The 20,191-nt window shown below is 43.0% G+C and overlaps 2 protein-coding genes and 2 long non-coding RNA genes across 13 annotated transcripts in view; 2 read left to right on the top strand and 2 right to left on the bottom strand.

Moving 5' to 3' along the window:
* The window catches only part of LOC146672537 (uncharacterized), a 134,939-nt gene that overhangs the window by 97,383 nt on the left and 17,365 nt on the right, over positions 1-20,191 (bottom strand). The window lies entirely within an intron of this gene.
* The window catches only part of LOC146672538 (uncharacterized), a 131,309-nt gene that overhangs the window by 95,460 nt on the left and 15,658 nt on the right, over positions 1-20,191 (bottom strand). The gene's annotated exons all lie outside the window — the stretch shown is intronic.
* On the top strand, positions 9,449-11,694 carry LOC146672539 (uncharacterized). The gene is made up of 2 exons (XM_085402585.1): positions 9,449-11,623; positions 11,679-11,694. Exons 1-2 carry the CDS (start codon positions 9,831-9,833, stop codon positions 11,692-11,694), a joined length of 1,809 nt encoding a protein of 602 aa, XP_085258711.1. The 5' UTR covers positions 9,449-9,830.
* Positions 19,361-20,191, top strand: part of LOC146672536 (phospholipase D1-like) — a 34,292-nt gene continuing 33,461 nt past the window's right edge. For all 10 annotated transcript variants that reach the window (XR_014910360.1, XR_014910359.1, XM_085401329.1 and 7 more), the window contains exon 1: positions 19,361-19,819. The gene's annotated coding sequence lies outside the window, so the exon portion shown is untranslated. The remainder of the gene's footprint in view (positions 19,820-20,191) is intronic.

Raw genomic sequence — 20,191 nt, 5'->3', positions numbered from 1 at the left:
GTGATTCTCATTTTATGCAAAATCGTGCAGCCCTAACATTAACACAAAACTATTGTTTCACCAGAGAAACACACATGAAGAGAGAGAGAGAGAGACAATAACAGCTACCAAACAGTCGTCATAATTCGTCACACAATGAGAAAAGGACAAATCAACAAGTAACAATGACTAATTAATATTAAAATCTGTAACATAATGTATTGTTTGGAGTTTAGTCTGATTGGTTCAGGATGACCTGCCATTATCCAATCACACGTCTGCTTACCTGCATCTTTTCTCTTTTTTCTAACCTGAGCACCTGATGGCTTTGAACTTTTGTTGTCCATCTTCCATTGGTTTGAATTTTGCGCTCCAGTACAAACACAAATCCCCCAACCCGAGGGTCAGCACAATTAACCTAACAGCAGGCACGTGCAGAGTGGGGGGGCTAGAGGGGCTTGAGCACCCGCCCCTTTCCTGATGGGTGCCCAAGGTGCCCTTTTGTTGAGGCAACTTTTTTTTTTTAAATTATTATTATTTTTTTTTTAATGTGTGTGTGCGTGCGGAGTCCTGTCTGTGCCCCTCAACAATAATATTTAACTATTAATCACAGTTTTGCTAAATAAAAGGATCTGGCTTGCATCAGTCACATGATCACATTTAACCAATGGTCGCCCTCGACGGCAGAACGCGCTGGATACGAGCCGGGAACGAGCTCACAAAGAGCACGCGCATTTGTTGCGGTCCGGAGCTGTAGGAGAAACACAAGTTAACTCAGAGACACAGACTGATGCGACAAAACCAGTAAGTAGGTGTACAGCGTACACTGTAGTGTGTAGCACACAGGAGTATCAGCTTATTACGTACACGTTGGTAAGCTGTCTTGTTGCTACTGACGAACTGAAGCAAATGAGCGTGCTGTGTGTGCAACAGCGCGACAAACATTACCTGTCCTTTTATTAACTGCACAAGTAGTGCTGGTCACAGCTGCTGGCTACCTGTGTAAGGCTGTCATGGGTCTGTAGCTCTGTCACCGTTTTAGGGAACATATTTAGTTTTAAAGTATTTAGAAACATATTTAGTTTTAAAGTAAGTTTCCGGGCTTTTCCTGCCTTTCTGGAGGGATTATATTTCACTAAAAACGATCTAATATGCATGTCCACATAATTATGCATTATTATAATTATAATATATTAAAAACACACGCTGTATTTTAAAGAACATACATTAAGAAGCAGATTATATTAGATTTATATTTTAAATAAGACAAAAGTTGGATTTTACAGCAGTAAAATTATTGTATCTCTACAGTTTAAAGATGTAATAAGCTTTGCCCTGCACAGAGTGGATAGTGAAACACATGGAATCATCATAAATACATTATTTCATATTTATTACTTCCCCCTCCTCATTGCTTTATTATTGTAGCTCTAGTAATAAATAATAATGTAAGGATTCTGGATCAGCACCATGATGCCCATAGTATATACAGTATTCTGAAGAAGGTCTAAAATTTCACTGTGTGTGCGTGCATGTGTGTGTTTTATTTAGATGGATTTTTAAAAAAAATATTACTCATGATATAACATTGTGCAGACATGCCTGGTAAGGACATGAGGAGGAAACAGCAGGAGCTGTGTGAGGCTACTAAAGGCAGGGCTATAACATTTTTCTGTCATCATTTTATTATAGATTAAGTGCAAGAGTTGTTAGGTGTGGATAATTAGATTATAGTTTATTGCAATAGCAAGTTGTGCCTTGTTCTCACATAGCAAGTGCAGAGTGATATATGAAATGATGGGATGGAAGGAAGAAGAGAAGCAAAGAGTGATTCACAGGCAGAGCCTAAATTATTTCTCACAGTTTTTTGTTGCCTTATGGTTCCAAGCGCTGTCACCAATCTTTGCATTTTGTTATTATCTCATGACACTTGTTTAATCAGCTACCATCTCTCCTGTGGACTTTTTACTGTCTACAGTCTCAGACCAACACAGCCCTGCCCTCATAGCTGGACTGGCCATCGGGCATACCGGGCATTTGCCCGGTGGGCCGCTGGCGATTTTTTTTTTTTTTTTGGGGAAGGGTATAAACAATGAAAGGTGTTGGATTGGCCAATTGGTCATGATCGACTCTGGGCTGGACCAATTACAGCCGAGGAGGTCGGATGCACCCTCCCCCTTGTTTAGCAATCTTATAGACGAACTAAAGAAAATGGAGAACAAAAAAAGGAAAGGAGGTGCCGAAAAAATTAGGGCCAAAAAGAAACAAGCCCTTCAGGCAGACGCTGCCAAATGTGTGAAAATTACTGAATTGTTTGGTGGTAGCTATGGCACAGCTTCCATAGATTTAGCAACATCAGCAAGTGGTGGAGGCCAGCAGGTGGATGAAGGAAAGGGGAGGCAAGAGAGAGAGATGGAAGAGCAAGAGAGAGAGATGGAAGAGCAGGAGAGAGAGATGGAAGAGCAGGAGAGAGAGATGGAGCAAGAGAGAGAGATGGAGCAAGAGAGAGAGATGGAAGAGTAAGAGAGAGAGATGGAAGAGCAAGAGAGAGAGATGGAAGAGCAAGAGAGAGAGATGGAAGAGCAGGAGAGAGAGATGGAAGAGTAAGAGAGAGAGATGGAGCAAGAGAGAGAGATGGAAGAGCAAGAGAGAGAGATGGAAGAGCAGGAGAGAGAGATGGAAGAGCAGGAGAGAGATGGAAGAGCAGCAGAGAGAGATGGAAGAGCAAGAGAGAGAGATGGAAGAGCAAGAGAGAGAGATGGAAGAGCAGGAGAGAGAGATGGAAGAGCAAGAGAGAGAGATGGAGCAAGAGAAAGAGATGGAGCAAGAGAGAGAGATGGAAGAGTAAGAGAGAGAGATGGAAGAGCAAGAGAGAGAGATGGAAGAGCAAGAGAGAGAGATGGAAGAGCAGGAGAGAGAGATGGAAGAGCAAGAGAGAGAGATGGAGCAAGAGAAAGAGATGGAGCAAGAGAGAGAGATGGAAGAGTAAGAGAGAGAGATGGAAGAGTAAGAGAGAGAGATGGAAGAGTAAGAGAGAGAGATGGAGCAAGAGAGAGAGATGGAAGAGCAGGAGAGAGAGATGGAAGAGCAGGAGAGAGAGATGGAAGAGCAAGAGAGAGAGATGGAAGAGCAAGAGAGAGAGATGGAAGAGCAGGAGAGAGAGATGGAAGAGCAAGAGAGAGAGATGGAGCAAGAGAAAGAGATGGAGCAAGAGAGAGAGATGGAAGAGTAAGAGAGAGAGATGGAAGAGCAAGAGAGAGAGATGGAAGAGCAAGAGAGAGAGATGGAAGAGCAGGAGAGAGAGATGGAAGAGCAAGAGAGAGAGATGGAGCAAGAGAAAGAGATGGAGCAAGAGAGAGAGATGGAAGAGTAAGAGAGAGAGATGGAAGAGTAAGAGAGAGAGATGGAGCAAGAGAGAGAGATGGAAGAGCAGGAGAGAGAGATGGAAGAGCAGGAGAGAGAGATGGAAGAGCAAGAGAGAGAGATGGAAGAGCAAGAGAGAGAGATGGAAGAGCAGGAGAGAGAGATGGAAGAGCAAGAGAGAGAGATGGAAGAGCAAGAGAGAGAGATGGAAGAGCAGGAGAGAGAGATGGAAGAGCAGGAGAGAGAGATGGAAGAGCAAGAGAGAGAGATGGAAGAGCAGGGGAGAGAGATGGAAGAGCAGGAGAGAGAGATGGAAGAGCAGGGGAGAGAGATGGAAGAGCAAGAGAGAGAGATGGAAGAGCAAGAGAGAGAGAGCCAGGGCATCGATTACTTTGCTCGCCCTGAACCTGCCATATTACAGGCCTTCTTAGATTACCACCCACAGCAGAATAGTAGCAGTGCAGTTGTGATGAGGGTGTTCAGCTGTAAAGATGGCACCAACAGGAAGTGGCTTACTTATTGCAAAGAACGCCATTTATTGTTCTGCTTTGTGTGTCTGGCATTTGCAAGGCGGACTGACACCAGCACATTTATAACAGGCATGAGTGACTGGCGACATATACGTCTGCGCACAGAGGAGCATGAAAAGAGCAATACACACCAGACCTGTGCTGAAGCTTTTTTCTTAAGGTGCTCAAAAGGCAACATCAGGAGCTTGTTTGCTGGCAGTCAGTTGTCAGCTCACAGAGCACAAGTGAAAAAGAGACGGCAAGTTTTAGAGCGTATAGTGGATGTGATCAAAGTACTTGGGAAGAGGGGACTCAGCTATAGGCATGTGGAGAATGAGGCTGCATACACTTTAGGTGATAACACCATCGATCATGGTAACTTTCTGGAACTGATTGTGTTATTAGGCAAGTATGATATGTGCCTTGGAGAACATTTGAATGACTGCATTGAAAAAAGCAAGAAGTTGCATCAGACCAGTGGATCAAGAGGTAGAGGATCTCTCATCACCCTACTCTCCAAAACAACTGTCAACTCAGTGATTGATGCACTTGGCCATCTCCTTCAAGAGAGCATCGCCAGTGATGTCCAGAAAGCTGGGATGTTTTCTGTTCAGCTAGACACAACCCAAGACATCACAGGTTATGATCAGTGTTCAGTAATCATCAGGTATGTTACTGAGTCTGTGCAGGAGAGGCTTGTCTCCATAGTGAGGTGCGAAGCATCCACGGGGCAGTACTTTGTAAACTTGCTTTCCGGAGTTTTAGAGCATCTGAATCTAGACAAGGCCATGTGCATTGGGAATGCATTGCATGCCGGGAACTCCTGGCAAAACAATCCAAGTACCGCATCAAATACAAGCATTTGCAATTGCAGCACCGCAAAACGTTCATTCTCCGGTTCCAATACCTTCTTGTCTTTTCTTTGCCGCACAAAAAAGGTATGTACAAAACGACGGAGAACAATGCCGGTCCGTACAAAGACAGACTCGACGAAAAGACAAAGAAAAGATACGAGGAAAAATCAAAGGAGTGAAAGGGTCAGACCCTTACGAGCACACAGAGGGACAAAAGACGTTAGCGTGCTGCCCAACTTTCACCACGCTCAGATTTATAATTATACGCTTCTTGGAGTGAGTGCATACACTCATGAAGTTTAGTAACTTCAGGTCACTGCAACAAGCCCAGGTAGTTTACCGACGGATGGGTACAGGACCTTGAAATGCACCGAAAGACCATCGTACGAACAAAGGTAAGTTTACCTTTGTTCGTCTCACAAATCGTCGTCATAAAAACACATTCGTTAACCGTGTATTAATATAACCTTTGAGCTCAACGGTAATTAATTAGTAGTGGAAAAATAATTGTAATATTTGAGCCATTTCTGCTGTCCAACTACTTCTTACAAAATACATTTTTAATGTTAATTAGATTTTTTTTACGGCAGAAATAAAGGTTATATAAAAGTCACTGCCACAGACTGATTGCGACTTCTACCTTGTTACACTAATGTTGTTTGTAGCTCAGTATGACTTTGTGTCATCCATGAGGGATGCATTTGACATATGTTTCACATATTATAGCCCAACAAGTTACTTATAGCAATTTAAATACGAGCAATCAGTTTCTTTGCAAATACCGGAAATCAGTTTTTGGCAGACAATCACTTTTTGGCACAACACCGGCTATTGCAGTTAATAATACAGCAGCTTCTTGCCATTTTTTGTGTTTCTTTTTATCGCTGTGTAACTGAGTTCAATTGAAAGCCTGCATGCGCTAGTACCTCTTGCCAAAAGTTCCCAGAATCCTTTGCGGTTTTATCCATGAATGACGTCACATTTTTGGTGGGTTGGTCTCCAGTCAAAATGCCCGGGCCGATTTTTTGTCCCAGTCCAGCCCTGCCTGCCCTCCAGCACTATCCACAGCAACCCCTCAACAGCAACATTGTACCCATCAGGTAAAGCATCGGCTACGTTTGCTTTGCCTTGTTGCCCATATTAGATTCTTGATGAAAGTGTGTTGTTGTTATTCAGCCTGGTTCAATGTGCCCCTTTTTAACTTTGAGCACTGTTAAGGTTCGTTCGAGTTAGGGAAGAGAAGAAAGCAAGCCCAAGTCGAAGTAGGTGTCAAAAATAGTGAACTTTATTACACACTTTGTGCACTAAGTGTGGGAAAAGACAATTTGCAATCGAATCCTCTCATCAACTGAAGCATCAGTCTCCTTATATTGCCATTATGACATCACAGTTGGATCTTTACTGGAAATGATCTCAAATGATAACAATTCCCCGCCTATCCCAAAGTTTTCCCTTATATAGACATCAACTGCTACTCTTAAGAGAAAAACAAGTGTGTATTACATTGTGCATTTTGTGAAAGTGTATCTATCAGAAAAATTGTCCTCAGATGACCCTCCTATTATTACTAAGTGTGTAGGTGAACGTGCGTGTGTTACATAAGTGCGTGCATGTAACTAGAGGCCGGCGTACGTGCAGAACTACACGCAGGCCTGCCAGGGCCCAACAGGACTAGTGGGTCTGTATGGTGTGACTGCACTAAAGTGCAACAACTTTATATAAACAGTCAGTGTGCATTAATATTTGCTCAAAGTAACACAGATGTAATTAAAAGATTATACTGTCAACAGCTTCAACAATGGTAAATGATTAATCAATGATAACTGATTGTGAGAATACAAAATAAAATATCTCCTGATCACAGCACCCTCCCCTTTAAACCTCTCTGCACGGCCCTGCCTAACAGACCTACACCTTAGTTCACAGATTCACTTTGTCTAAGGTTGATTTCTGGGATTTCACACAACCCAGGATTCAGATCGTGAATCCATGATGGGCTTGGATTTACATCATTATAAATGAAATGCGCTCTACTTGGAAGCAGCCGGCCCCGCCCCTTTTGACGGGTTGTGTGAGACTTTAAATCATCAAACTGTAAATTATAAATTTAAATTGTTATTGATCCTTTACCCCGAGTCCTAAAGTGTAGATTTATTTTCTTACTCTTCTTATATTTATTGTTTGTTTACTTGCACCGCTGTAACTGCAGCCTCGTCGTCTCGTCTCTCTATATGCTGGACTGTCTGTAGCGGAGATGACAATAAAGTTTACTTTGACTTCAGCAGCGCGCAGGCGCACTGAGGGCTCTCGCGCTCACTTTATAGAATGTAGAAAAAACATGGGTGCAGATTATAAGTCTGTATCATAATATCTGTTTGTTGTTTTTATTTTGTTTTGCGAGTTGGTTATTAGATGCCGCTCCAGCCAGCCAGAGACTCCCCGCCGCCCCGCCCTCTCCTCCCTGTGCCGCCAGCAGCAGGCGCACCTCGCAAACGGAGGGCGCCCTTACTCCCAGCAAATGGCTGATAGAAAACCGATCGGTGCCTACGAATTTCCCAATATGCGCTGGCATGACGTCGGGGAAGCATGGGTACGACCGATTATTTTATTTTTTTCTTGCCAATGCCCGTGATGCCCCCCCCACCACGATGCATTCTATTGGTTTGCACACTTACACACACCCAGCTGTGGTTTCCTGTTTTGCTGGACTCTGGAGAGCCCCGCCTTTAACGCTCTTCTCTCACAGAGAGCAACAGAAAACTTGGAAAAACTCCAGATTGACTGAACTCAGTTCAAAGTTACCTTGACACCTTTAGATGTGAGACGTAGTGATGGTCCGCTTGAAGCTGACGCTCCGGTGCGTGTGTCAGAAAGATCAACGCGCTGCTTCAGAAGCACCGTGTCGAGGCTTGATTCGTTTGGCCAGAGTCACGTGATCAGTGACGTCTGAAGCTTCGTTTAGAACGTACCTTTTTTTAAATCGAACTTTATTGAAACACAATGAGTATACAACATACAAACAGATGAAGTTTACAAAAGAACAGAACATGAACATACAGAACCAGGAGTAAAAAAATGATGATATGAGTAGGCGAAAAAAATCAACATATAAATATTGTTCTGAGAGGCTTTTTGTTGGTTGAGTCTGAAATTGATTGTATGTACAATTCATATCCTTATAAAAAGGCAGAAATATGGTGTTTTATTAATAAACTTACATTTATGGATATAAAATAGCTAAAAGTATTAACAATTTTTTTGTAAAAAACATTTATCATTCTTCCTGGGGAACTTAAAGAAACAGAATAAAACATTTTCCATCGTAAAGAAAACTCCCTTAAAATATGGACAATAACAAAACTGCTAAATTCTTCCAGAATCTCTGTGTAGAGGAACCAAAAGAGATGTGCCACAGTTTCTGGATGATCCCCACAGAAAGTTCAATTAGTATTTATGTCTCTTTTAAATGTTACCATATAGTGACTGGCTGGGTAACATTTATGAAGAATTTTATATGAGATTTCCTTCACCTTGTTCACAATTAGATATTTATGGGATCATCCAGACTGTCTTCCAGGTGATATCCTGGAACATGTCGGTTCCAGTAAGTGTCGGTTCCTGCCCACTCACAGGTCTGGAGCATAAAGGAGCATTTCACATGCATCTCCAAAGACGCGTCTTTTCTTTTCTTTGAGCAATTAAAAAATTAACAGCGACCTTGAAAATCCCTTTAAGAAGTGAATCTAAAGAGGACCAGTTGGAGACATCCTCAAGCAAGAATTGTTGATATCTCTCCGTTGATTAATATGGCGGATGTAGCAGGTGGTGGTGCAGACGTAGCTCCGACTTTCAAACGGTCACGATTAAAACCAGAGATATATAAAACAACTGATGGAAGGGTAATTGTAGAGGATGAACTACTTAATTTCCTTGCTGTAAAAATCAAAACTTTAAGTCAGGATGAAATTGTGTTGTTGGCCACGAACACATTTGAATCCGAGGGGATTGAAGCCTCCAAGAAAGTTTTGTTTGAGCTCTGCCCCACTACCTCACAGCGGTGCGTTGGATATAAAGGACAGCATAAAGACGCCAACAATATTAAACTCTGTCTTAAAGTGCTGAATGAGTGTGGGGAGAATATCCCAAGATTTGTCTCTCATCACCTGGATGATTTGCCGCCTGTTACATACTCCAGCATGGATGTGTGTTGTCTACTACGGCGAATGGACCAGCTGTGTGCTGAGGTGGGTGCTTTAAAACATGTAGTTAAACTACAGGCGGATGTCTGCGAGCAAGTTATGACCAATGCTGTGGAGATCGACCAACGTGTGACTGTTCTTGAGTGTCAGCCTGAGGTACCGGCTGTGCCTGTTATGCTGAATGCTCAGGGGTCGGGGACCGCTTCCCACTTTCCCCTGGGGAAACACGCAGAGGAGCGGTGGGGGAATCGAAGTAAAGGCGGCCCGCGCGGAAGGCAGGGAGCCGGAGCTTTGGCTGCTTCAAGGACTGGGACAACAAGCACAGTGTCAGCGTTTTGTCCGGAGATGTTGCTATGTGGTCAAGATCGGGCTCCGACGACAGCCCGAGGCCGTAATATGGAAACTACAGCAACAACGGAGGATCCCGTTGAGACAGTGCTTTCTACATGCTCTCCACAATGGAGTAAAGTTGTGAAAAATGGCAAGCCTCGTCTCAAGCTGGAGAAGGTTCATTCAGGTTCAGGAATGCATGCTGCTACCACTGGACACAATAAGAGGCCTGGACCTGTATCGATTATCGGCACTGGAGCTGTGAGTACAATCAGAACTGTGAAAACTAAATTGGTGAGCGTGTTTGCCACTAAATTTGCCCTGGATGTAGATGCAGAAACTCTTGCTCTGTATTTGAGAGAGAAACTTAAAAGAGATGTGACCTGTCAAAAAATTGCTAGTAAACGTAGCAGGTTCAGCTCTTTCAAGGTTACTGCTGAATGTAATGATGTGGGTGAAATGTACAATCCTGAACTCTGGCCTGAAGGGGCTCTGGTCCGGCGTTTTTATGAACCTCGTAAGCCCGGTACGGTGGTGCCAAGCTCAGTGGATCCAGCAGGGGAGATAACTGCGCCTTTTGGTACCAACGTATCAACATGAAGATGTCTATTAGGATATTATCTTACAACTGTCATGGTCTACGTTTGGGACAGAGTGCAGGGGACAAAGCTCGACGGATTGTTGTGGACAGTCTGCTTGCAGAATGTGACATTTTATGCTTGCAGGAGACATGGTTGTCCAAACAGGACCTGGGAAAACTTAACTGTCTAAATGCAAGTTTTTTGGGAGTGGGGGAATCAACAACTGATCTCAGCACAGCTATAGTCAGAGGCAGAATACCTGGAGGGGTTGCTGTGCTTTGGGACAAAAAAATAGACCCTGTGATAAAGCCCATTAGACTGGATGTAGACTGGTGTATTGGTATACAATATACACAGAACAATAGTAGTTTTATCATTCTTAATATTTATACTCCCTATGAATCTTGTCAAAATGAGCAAGAATACCTCAGTAGGCTGGCTTTTATTAATGCATTTATTCAAGACAATGATACTTACAGCATATATGTTTTGGGTGATTTTAATGCTGATCTCACAGACAGCAGTTCTCAGTTTGCTGACCACTTAACTCATTTTTGTCAAGTTAATAATCTTATCTTGTCTACCAAAGTGTTACTGCCTGCAGATAGCTATACATACATAAGTGAAGCCTGGCATAGTACATCATGGCTGGACCACTGTATCTGTACAGCTGTTGGACATGCAGCTTTAGCAAACATGACTATCAGGTATGAGGTAACTGTGTCAGATCATATACCTTTTGGTTTTACTGTGAATGTGGAACAAATGCCAGCAACAACTGGAAACAATATTGCTACCAGTGTAAAATTAGACTGTTCAGCTTGTAGTGAAGATGATTTCTTAGCTTATCATAGTAATACCGATATACATCTGAACAACATTTCTTTGCCCAAAGAAGCTATTTTGTGCAAGGATGTCAACTGTAAGAATGCTGTGCATAAACATTTACTCTGCTCCATGTATGATGATATAGTGACTGCTCTGCATGAAAGTGGTACACTGCTTGATAAACAATATAAGCATAAGAAACCTAACATCAGACCTGGCTGGAAAGAACATGTATCCATGTACCATGATGAAGCTCGCATAGCTTATAAATGTTGGGCCATGGCTGGAAGACCTAAACAAGGCCCAGAATTTGAACAGAAAAAATGTGCGAATGCCAGATATAAGTACGCTGTTCGCTTTATAACTAAAAATGAGCAAATGCTAAGAGCAGATTCTTTGGCCAGGAAAATGTTGTGTAATAATATGGCAGATTTTTGGAAAGAGGTGAAAGCTCTTAATAACTGTAAACCATCTCTACCATCAACTGTTGAAGGTGTTTCTGGGGCAGATAACATTGCAGCATTATGGAGACAGCATTACAGTGCGTTGTTTAACTGTATAAAAAGTGATCCATATGAGGACAATCTTGACATGAGTAATGACACAATAAGTGTAAGGACACATGAAGTATATGAAGCCATTCATAGGTTGTCTGATAATAAATCCTCTGGTTTGGATCACATCACTGCAGAACATTTAAAACATGTAGCGCTCTGCTTCACTGGGTTTATGATTCATGGCATATTACCAGACTCAATGCTGTGTATTTTACTGGTACCAGTTATGAAGGACAAAGCTGCAAAAGTGAGCTGTTTGGATAATTACAGGCCGATTGCACTAGCCAGTATTTTATCTAAGGTGTTAGAAAGAATCTTGTTTGATAGAGTTAGTGAGTTCATCTCTTCTCTGGATAATCAGTTTGGCTTTAAACCAAAGCACGGCACTGACATGTGCATATGTGCACTCAAGGAAATAGTCAGGTTGTATAGGGCTAAAAATTCATCTGTCCTCATGTGTTTCATTGATGCCTCTAAGGCTTTTGATCGAGTGAACCACAGAAAACTTTTTGATAAATTGAAGACACGGGGAGTTCCTCAATACATGGTGAGGATTCTCTCTTACTGGTACGCTCATCAGAACATGCAGGTTAAATGGGGAAGCAGTATTTCTGTCCCCTTTGGTGTCAGCAATGGTGTCAGACAGGGTGGGATTTTGTCTCCAATTTTATTTAATTTGTATGTTGATGATTTGTCCATACAGCTGAGAGCCTGTAACACTGGGTGTATATTAGGTGAAGCACTGATAAATCATCTTATGTATGCAGATGACCTGGTTGTTTTTAGTCCAAGCAGTGCTGGGTTACAGGATCTTCTTAATGTCTGTACTGAATATGGTGTGCAATATGACATTGAGTACAATGCTGCTAAAAGTGCTGTTTTGATATGTAGAACCAAGCAGGATAAACAGCTAAATTTCCCTTTGTTTAAACTGGCACAAAAAACTCTTGAAGTTCATAAAAAGGTGAAATACCTCGGTCACTTTATTACTGAGCAAATGAATGATGATGATGACATATACAGACAGCGGTGTAAGCTCTATGTGCAGGCAAATACTATTGCACGCAAATTCAGCTTTTGTTCACTTCCAGTTAAAGTGGCTTTGTTTAAAGCGTATTGCACACCGCTATATACTGCCCCCTTGTGGTCATCCTACAAACAATGTAGCATGCAGAAGCTGCATGTTGCATATAATGATGCGATGAGAATCCTTTGCAGGATACCTAGAAGTGGTAGTGCCAGCCAGGTGTTTGTAGCTGTGGGTGTCTGGACTTTTAAAGCACTTTTAAGAAAGTTAATGTTCAACTTTAGAGAACGACTGGATGGTTCGAGTAACAGTATAATTTTAGCGCTCACAGATCCGACAGTGAGTGGTTCCCGTTACTCATCCAGTCTCAGAAAGCACTGGTTAAAGTGTTTGTGTACTTATTGATTTATTTTAAGTACTTGTGTTTTATTGTGTTTTATGTATATTATGGTTTTATATTTTTACAAATGCTTTATATACTTATTTATATATATATATATATTTAATGGTTTATACCTTGTGTTGTGTGTGTGTGTGGGGGGGGGGGGGGGGGGGGAGTTGTGTGTGTGTGTTTCTTGTCTTGTTTTTATGGACATGTAGTCTGCCAATAAAGATTGAATTGAATTGAATTGAATTGAATATTCTATATATGGGAGAGACATGATATCTTCTTGGAATAAACTACGTATTCTCTTATTGCTGTTACCAAGTTCCTGTGAAAAGCAGATTTTTCCCACTGCTGACTCAGCTGGATCAGGGAGAGTGACTGAGGCAGATATTGAGCTGTCAGTGTTTTTATATAACATTAAAGTCCCTGAGGGTATGGCACCAAGCACCATTGAGAATTCCCCAACACTGACGGGAAAATTATATAGTGTAAGGAATTCATTGTAAGTAAGTAGTACTCCCTCGTTAAATTTTAAAACTTAGTAGCGGCCGCCATTGTTGGCAGCTGAAATTTGGCTGGGCCGCGCTATGAATTCTGGGATATGGTGGGCCACGAAGGACACACCCGACCCATCCTTCAAACTCGGGGGAATGAAGGACGCATTTGAAGGAGTCGAGGAATCGGGACAGCCTTCGTCGCCTGGCTGTGACGTCATCGGCCTTCAAATGCGGCCTCCGGAGGATGCAGCCGACGTTTTGGGACACAGCTTGTGTGTCTTTGTTGGTCATGTGACCTCCCAGGGACTACACATGGAAACGAGCAGTTTAGCTCAAATCTGGCAGGTTTCCATCGTCTGTTTTTGTCCTGATGTCCATGAACATGAACACTGTCCCTGTCAAACATGTCCAGATAATCTGATCCAGTGTTGTTCTTCTTCTGTGGTGTTTGTGATGGAGCAGCAGCTGCTGATCCTGATGTCCTCCACCAAGGGGGCAGCAAATTCAGCTGACTGTCATCATTTATTAAAAAGATGTAACAATGTGACATAATGCAATATAATAGTGTCAGTTACACATTGTGGGTTGCACTGTGGCCAGAATGGACATTACCTCCTGCCTAATGGAAGCTGTCAGCCATCCTGCAACCATGAATTAGATAAGCAGAAGTGAAGGGATTGTTAACAACAATTTAATAATAAAATGTAATGTGATAGTTGCACTTTATTAGCTCCCCACAATCGTATGAATAATAACCATGAATGCACTGCATGCTCATAGCAAGTTCTTTAGGTTTAAAGTGAGATCCTGCTTTAAAGGGCGCTTCATCTGCTGGGAATGACATGTTTCTTCTAGTATGTAAGGCTCAGCCCATCTTACTGGGACTTACTTTTGTAGATCCACATGCTCTAAACCTGCTGCTCCATGATTGGTGCAGAAGCTTTAAGCTACTATTAACAAATAATGACCATGGACTTAGTTGTTACTACAATAACTTATCATTGAGCAACTTTTAATTTTACTTGTAAAACTATGCAAGTAGAATTGAATGGGGCACAGTGAGCTGAGCACAGGCCCACTCTGTGACACTCAGAGGTTTGTGGATATCATACTGAGAGTATTGGACACAGTGCAGCCAGCTTGCAGCCACTTTCCCACCACTTTAGCACAATGTTTACATGAGACTCAGCCACACTAATGTTCCTGGGCAGACATGTGGTGCAGCATGGCTGATGGCACTGTACCTGCAGCTGTCATGGACAAGAACCACTCAATACCTCACCCAAGCCAAGCCTGTGCTGATGTTGTGATCTGAGACCGAGACACTAACCCAGGATCATGATATGATGTTGTGAGAGTTTCACTAAGAATTAGCTCTGATTACAAGATTTCAATCTATCGTAACTCTAATTTGTATTTACTTCAGTTTGTTCATCTTGGAGCTGTGTGCAGCTGAGGACAGTCTTATTATTACCAGGTGAGGATATGTAACAGCCACAGTCTGTAGAGATGATGTCACCATGGAGTGGTGATGTCACTGGAGCTGCCAATATGTGCTCCAGCCAAAGCTACACCAGAGGGTTGTGCTGTGTAACAGGTTGGTGCAGCTGGTGTTATCTACATTTGAACATTAGGCAACAGTCTCATGAAGACACTTTCTATTGTTCACTAAAGACCAACAATAACAGAGACAAAGGGAGAGCAGCAGAACTAGTGCTAACAATTAGCACTGCTAGCCTGCCCACCAACACCAGCTAATGTTCTAAAAACGATGATCAATGATTTTGCTGTAACGGCTCCAGCTGTCTGTGTCAGGGACACGTTGGAGATGAAGTGAGTGATCCAGTGACAAAGGTTTGGAAACCTGCAGTCAGCTGAGACTAAAGGAGTCACCTGACCGAGAGACCAAATGTTTCACTGAGAACGTCCAGATGAACAGAATCAACCTTTGGGATAATCTGTTCCACACATCCATGTTTCACTTACTGCATTATATTTCCTCATTGCTGTGCACACAGGCCTGTGGCTTATAACCAACTCCAAGTTCAGACTCAGAGGCTGCTGAAGCTGTTTTCTGGAACAGAGACGTGTTGGATATAAAAGCAACTCTTCTTTATGTGTCAGCACTGAGGAAAGGAGCAGCTTCGTTTCTAAGTGTATGAAGGACTGTAGCAGTGTGTGTGTGAGTTTTATTTCACAGACAGAACCATGTCAAAAACACAACTTCAGGTAAAAACAATACAAAATCAAAGAGTCTGATCAGAAGGATTAAACAGAGGAGTGTGGGACTGTTTTTAACAGACAGCAGGTTAAGCCAGGCTGGAGGAGTAAACTGAGCCTCGGTGTGAGCAGCAGTGTGTTTGACAGGAAGCTGAGATAAACAGTCTGGAGCCCATTTAGTGCTTCATATGAAAGTGTGAGGATTTGAAAGCAAATCTAAAATCAAGCAGGAGTCAGTGTGAGAATGATTTGTGCTTTTCCTCAGTCAGATGCTGGGAGTTTCAGTTCATCCATGTTCAGCGTGCTGTGCTTTGTGTAACAGGAGAATATGACAGTATAAATCAAGTCTTCATGTCACTGAAAGCCTCCACAGTCTGCTATGGAGGTGCATCAGTTTGGATTTACAAGAAGAACATTTCTTAAACCTGCCACAAGATGGCGCTCCAACAGAAGGGATGTCCACAGTGTAACACAGACACACACATACTGTGTGAATGTGTGAGTGAATGGGCTTTCAACACAAGGCTTCTGCTGCTACCTTTAATGACATAATTAGCTAACAAGAACAAACTGTTAATTACCACCAAAGAACGGCTCCAGATTTTAGCTGCTGACCATTTTGTGAAACGTTGATTACATCAGCTTATTGTTGATTTTTCAACCTTAATATCAGCTGCTTTAAAGGAGCCTCGTTCTCTGGCAGTAACACTTTTCTTCACTAGATGCAGTGCAGGCACAGTCTGTGTTTCTAAACTACACACTAATGTTCATTGTTGTGCAGCTAAATCCTCCCTCTGGATGGGAAGAATCCCTGTCAGGCTTCAAACACCTGGCTTGGTGTTCTGGAGCTAATGTGTCACCTGTGAGGACTCTGAGATGAACACACAGCAGACACTTCAGTTCTCCGTCTGTGTGTCCTCAGTTTCCCAGCATGCCTTGGCTGTGGTGGTGGAGGTGAATGAGGGGGAACATGCTGCTCTGTCAGCACTCAGGTTTCATACCTGGTGATCTCAGAGGACAAAGCGGCGTTACAGCAGCGCACGTTGATGAGACCTGATGCTCTGAACAGTTCAGACTTCAGCCTCACTCTGAGAAAACAAACGACTGACTGTCAGCAGCAACTACACCTGCTCCATCAGTGACGGAGAGAAGAACTGAGACTGAGAGACATACAGCTGCAGGTCAAAGGTCAGAAACGCCCGCTCTTTGTACGGGTCAGGAGTTAGTACTGCAGAGGTCAGAGGTCAGCTTGCTGACAAACCATTTGAAACAGTTTGGAGCTAAAAGCACAACAGCAGAGGAAAGAAGAGACACTGCAGAGATGATGCAAAATATTGTGTTTTGTTCTCAGCTGTCAAAAAGTGTAACACACGTGTTCCAGCACAGCCTTTGTGTACTTTCACTTCTCCATACTGTCCATTGGAAATCCTGTTTGTTACTTTTTGATTTCAGTCCATGTGTCCAAAGCAAACTTCTGTCCCACACTTTCTCTGCTGACTCTTCACCGATGCTCAGATGATCTCAGATGATTTCACCAGAACTCATCAAAATTCGGGCTCCACAGAAACCCAGACGTCACTAAACAAGCGTAACAAGCAAAGTGAAAACTGGTCGTTCAGCTTTATTGACCAAAGATAAGCTCACATGTCACCTCATGACACAGACACTTATTTCCACAGCATGCACGAGGACTGACAATAAGTGTCTATAAAGCCACTTCTATCTGCCACACCTGTGCTTCTGTCATGGTTGCTCTCCTCTCACTCTGTCATTTATCCACAGTCTGCCTCCCTCTGCTCCGTCAGCTGACGTCCTCTCTACACCACCTGCTGTGTTTTATCCTGCAAAAACACATTTAAGAAGCGTTGCACCGAGTAACGGGAGGAACTGCTATAAAATCCATTTAAAGGAGGTGGTGCTGAGTGCTGTGACTGGGGTCCCACCACTGACATCACGGGTGGAGGACATGTTGGAAAACTGCTACAAAGTGCTGTGCAGCCAGCAGAGCTTACAGTCTGTCCTGTGTGTCATACAGGCTCTCACACTTAGTGTTTCTGTGACACATTGAAGAGAAGTTTGTGTTGTTCACAGTTGTGCTTGTACTGAGTGACAGCTGACATGACCTAACAGGAATAATGTGTCTGTGCTGAATGAGAAGTAACACACAATGAAGTCTTGATGCATCTCAATCATCCAGGAAAGTGAGTCTGTTGCTTCTGTTCATCTGGACGCAGCGTTTTGTGGGAGAAACGTGTCGTCATCATCAGGTGACGTCTTCAGTCTCAGCTGCAGGTTTCAGTCTTACAAACAGGACATTTGCATAAAGACTGAAAGCAGCTGCAGGAACGATGGGCTGGGAGCTCCGTTCCTTCATCTTAATTATGCAGATTCTCAGGACCATTGATCAACAACCACTGATCCATGTCCATGAGTCCCATTCACAGAGATGTGGGAATGGCTGCAGTCACAGCATGTAAGATGGAAATAAATGAGAAGTATTTAGCTGAAGTGGATTTGATTTATGTTACTTCTTTTTTAACTTGTAGTTCTACATTGGAAGATTATTGTGATATTGAAATCTAAAAATACATTTATATTCTATTATTTTCTCAAAATAAGCGTCACACTCGTGGAAGCCGGTGTAGCCGCCGAAACGCCTGCATTTATGGAGACTTTCAGCCCCAGGTAGGCCAGTTATGGATCTTGGGATCCACATTATGTCAGCAGCTGTTCTCCACCGTGAACTGTGTTCAAACAAACACGCTCACGCCTCACAGACGACAGCTTACAGTCCTGTAGAGATAAAGTGACTTCGTACAGCCCCGACCTGCAGACGCTGTGCGCAGAGGTTTAGGAGCAGAAGTCCCGTTGTAAACATATCACGGCAGACCCGACGATGTTTGCATGAACGCGCTTTTCAGCATCTCTTTATTGACCACTTTACACACACGGTTGCTGTGCGCACACAGCCGGCTGTAGCTTTGCAGCTCACAGCCCGACACACACCAACAACAGCAGAGAGAGCACAGACGTTAAGGCGTGATTGCGGGTGCCGCTCAGGTGCGTCCGCCTCCCCTGCAGCGGCGCTGCAGACCACGCCCACCACACGCAGTAACCAGGTAAAATACATACTTAGGCAGAATTTTGCAAATATCTATTTTTCATTTTGTAGCAGCATAGAGCTTTTTTCCAATTATTTTTTAAAAGTCAGGTCAAGGCTCCAAAAGCCCAAAGGCGATATAACACTTTGTGTTTGTGTTTGTGTTTGCTACATGGATCATTGTAGTTCAGCTGTTTGAGTGAGTTAGTGTTTGTGTGTCTCTCTGTGTGTGTGACTTCCAACTGTTTCTAACAGCATCCTTAGTCATAAAATGGTGATCTACCCCACACCCAATATATGGTTCACTTCCTGTATTGGTTCAGCGTGCACAACACAGTGAAGCCACTAAAGGGCAGGAAGCTGACCACACAAGAAACAGAATCTTCACAGAGATGTGTCGACAATAATCCTCCCCCAGCACAGAGTGGCTGGAGAGGTGGTCAGGATCAAAGGAATGTCTTGATCCTACAGATTGAACTAAGACCTGTAAAATTTAAGAAACACATTGATAACATTCAACAATTAGACTCAACAGGGGCCATTAGGAAAGCCACAATGTTCATAGAGGGTCCATGCAGCTCACACTTGACTGTGACTCCTGACCAGGGCTGGACTGGGACAAAAAATCGGCCCGGGCATTTTGACTGGAGACCGGCCCACCAGGTATTATATGTAATACTCTGATGAATATCAGTGGCATTTATTTTGTGTTTTTCATGAGAATAAGTCGAAGAGAAAATAACATTTTGAGGTTAAGAGTGGTATAAATATGTGATATAAATGTTTGTATTAAATTGCATAAATAGTGTGTGGAAAAATCAGTTACGTTAAAAAAAACATAATTTCATGGAATGTGAATGTCTGTTAAAAGAGAAGAGGTGTAATTTGTTTTGTATGCTACGTCACGAGAGGTCATGACTTGCAGATGACTTCCGGGGGAAAAGAAGTCGAGAGGAAGGACGGAGAAAGAGAGGGAAAAAGGAGGATTACTAAAATGGCATAGACGAAGCACGGGCTTCGGGACTGCTTATGTCACCAAAGTTGTTCGGCAACAACGCATTACCCGCCTGCGGACTTCCCGGTAATCATTCGGAGTGTTTGAGCCGGGCTTCCCGTACCTTTTGTGCTGGAGAAAGCACGGGGCACGTTTGGCTACGTTGGCTAGCTGGAGCTAGGCTAACGCCACGGTCCTGGCTAACGGAGATTCCGCCGGAGCGGAGAGACGGAGTTTTGAGAGTTGTCTCGGGAGAGAGTCGCTAACCGTGGATGATTCGCTGCTATCTAAGGAACCGGAGATTCGTTGCTCGCTGCCGCGAGTGGAGACGGTTGCTACCACAAAGAGCGAGTTATTCATCGGAGGAGGTCGAGACGTCACGGATACACGGAGGTATTGTTGTTATTAAGAGCTCCAACTAAAGCGCGCCAACAACAAAAATAGACTAAGAGTGCACTCTGGGGAAAGAATAACATTGGACAGGTTAAGGGCAAAAATACTAAAATCTATCCCCGGGGTTTATTGTATGTTTTGTATATGTGTTTTTTTCATGAAGGAAAAAGGGTTGGATGTGAATTTCCTGCAATTTATTAACCCTTTAAGACCTACCATAGAACCAAGTCCGCCAGAGCTTATATTATATGTTTACATGCTGTGGAGCCATTTTTGGGAGCATTTCAAGTTGCTATACATCAATACAACCATAATATACCAAACTTTAATAATATGTCTGCATTAGGTGCATAGTAATTACATAAATTGCAA

This window comes from Rhamphochromis longiceps, linkage group LG3 (genome assembly GCF_057381845.1).
Source record: "Rhamphochromis longiceps isolate RC_006_pf linkage group LG3, R_longiceps_female_GT1.1, whole genome shotgun sequence".
Taxonomy (NCBI): Eukaryota; Metazoa; Chordata; class Actinopteri; order Cichliformes; family Cichlidae; genus Rhamphochromis; species Rhamphochromis longiceps.
Note: the sequence above shows the minus strand (reverse complement) of the source record. Positions and strands in the feature narration are given on the sequence as shown.

What these genes read in the sequence shown, in the direction of transcription:
- LOC146672539 (XM_085402585.1), top strand. Translation starts at nt 9,831, where the DNA reads ATGAAGATGTCTATTAGGATATTATCTTACAACTGTCATGGTCTACGT.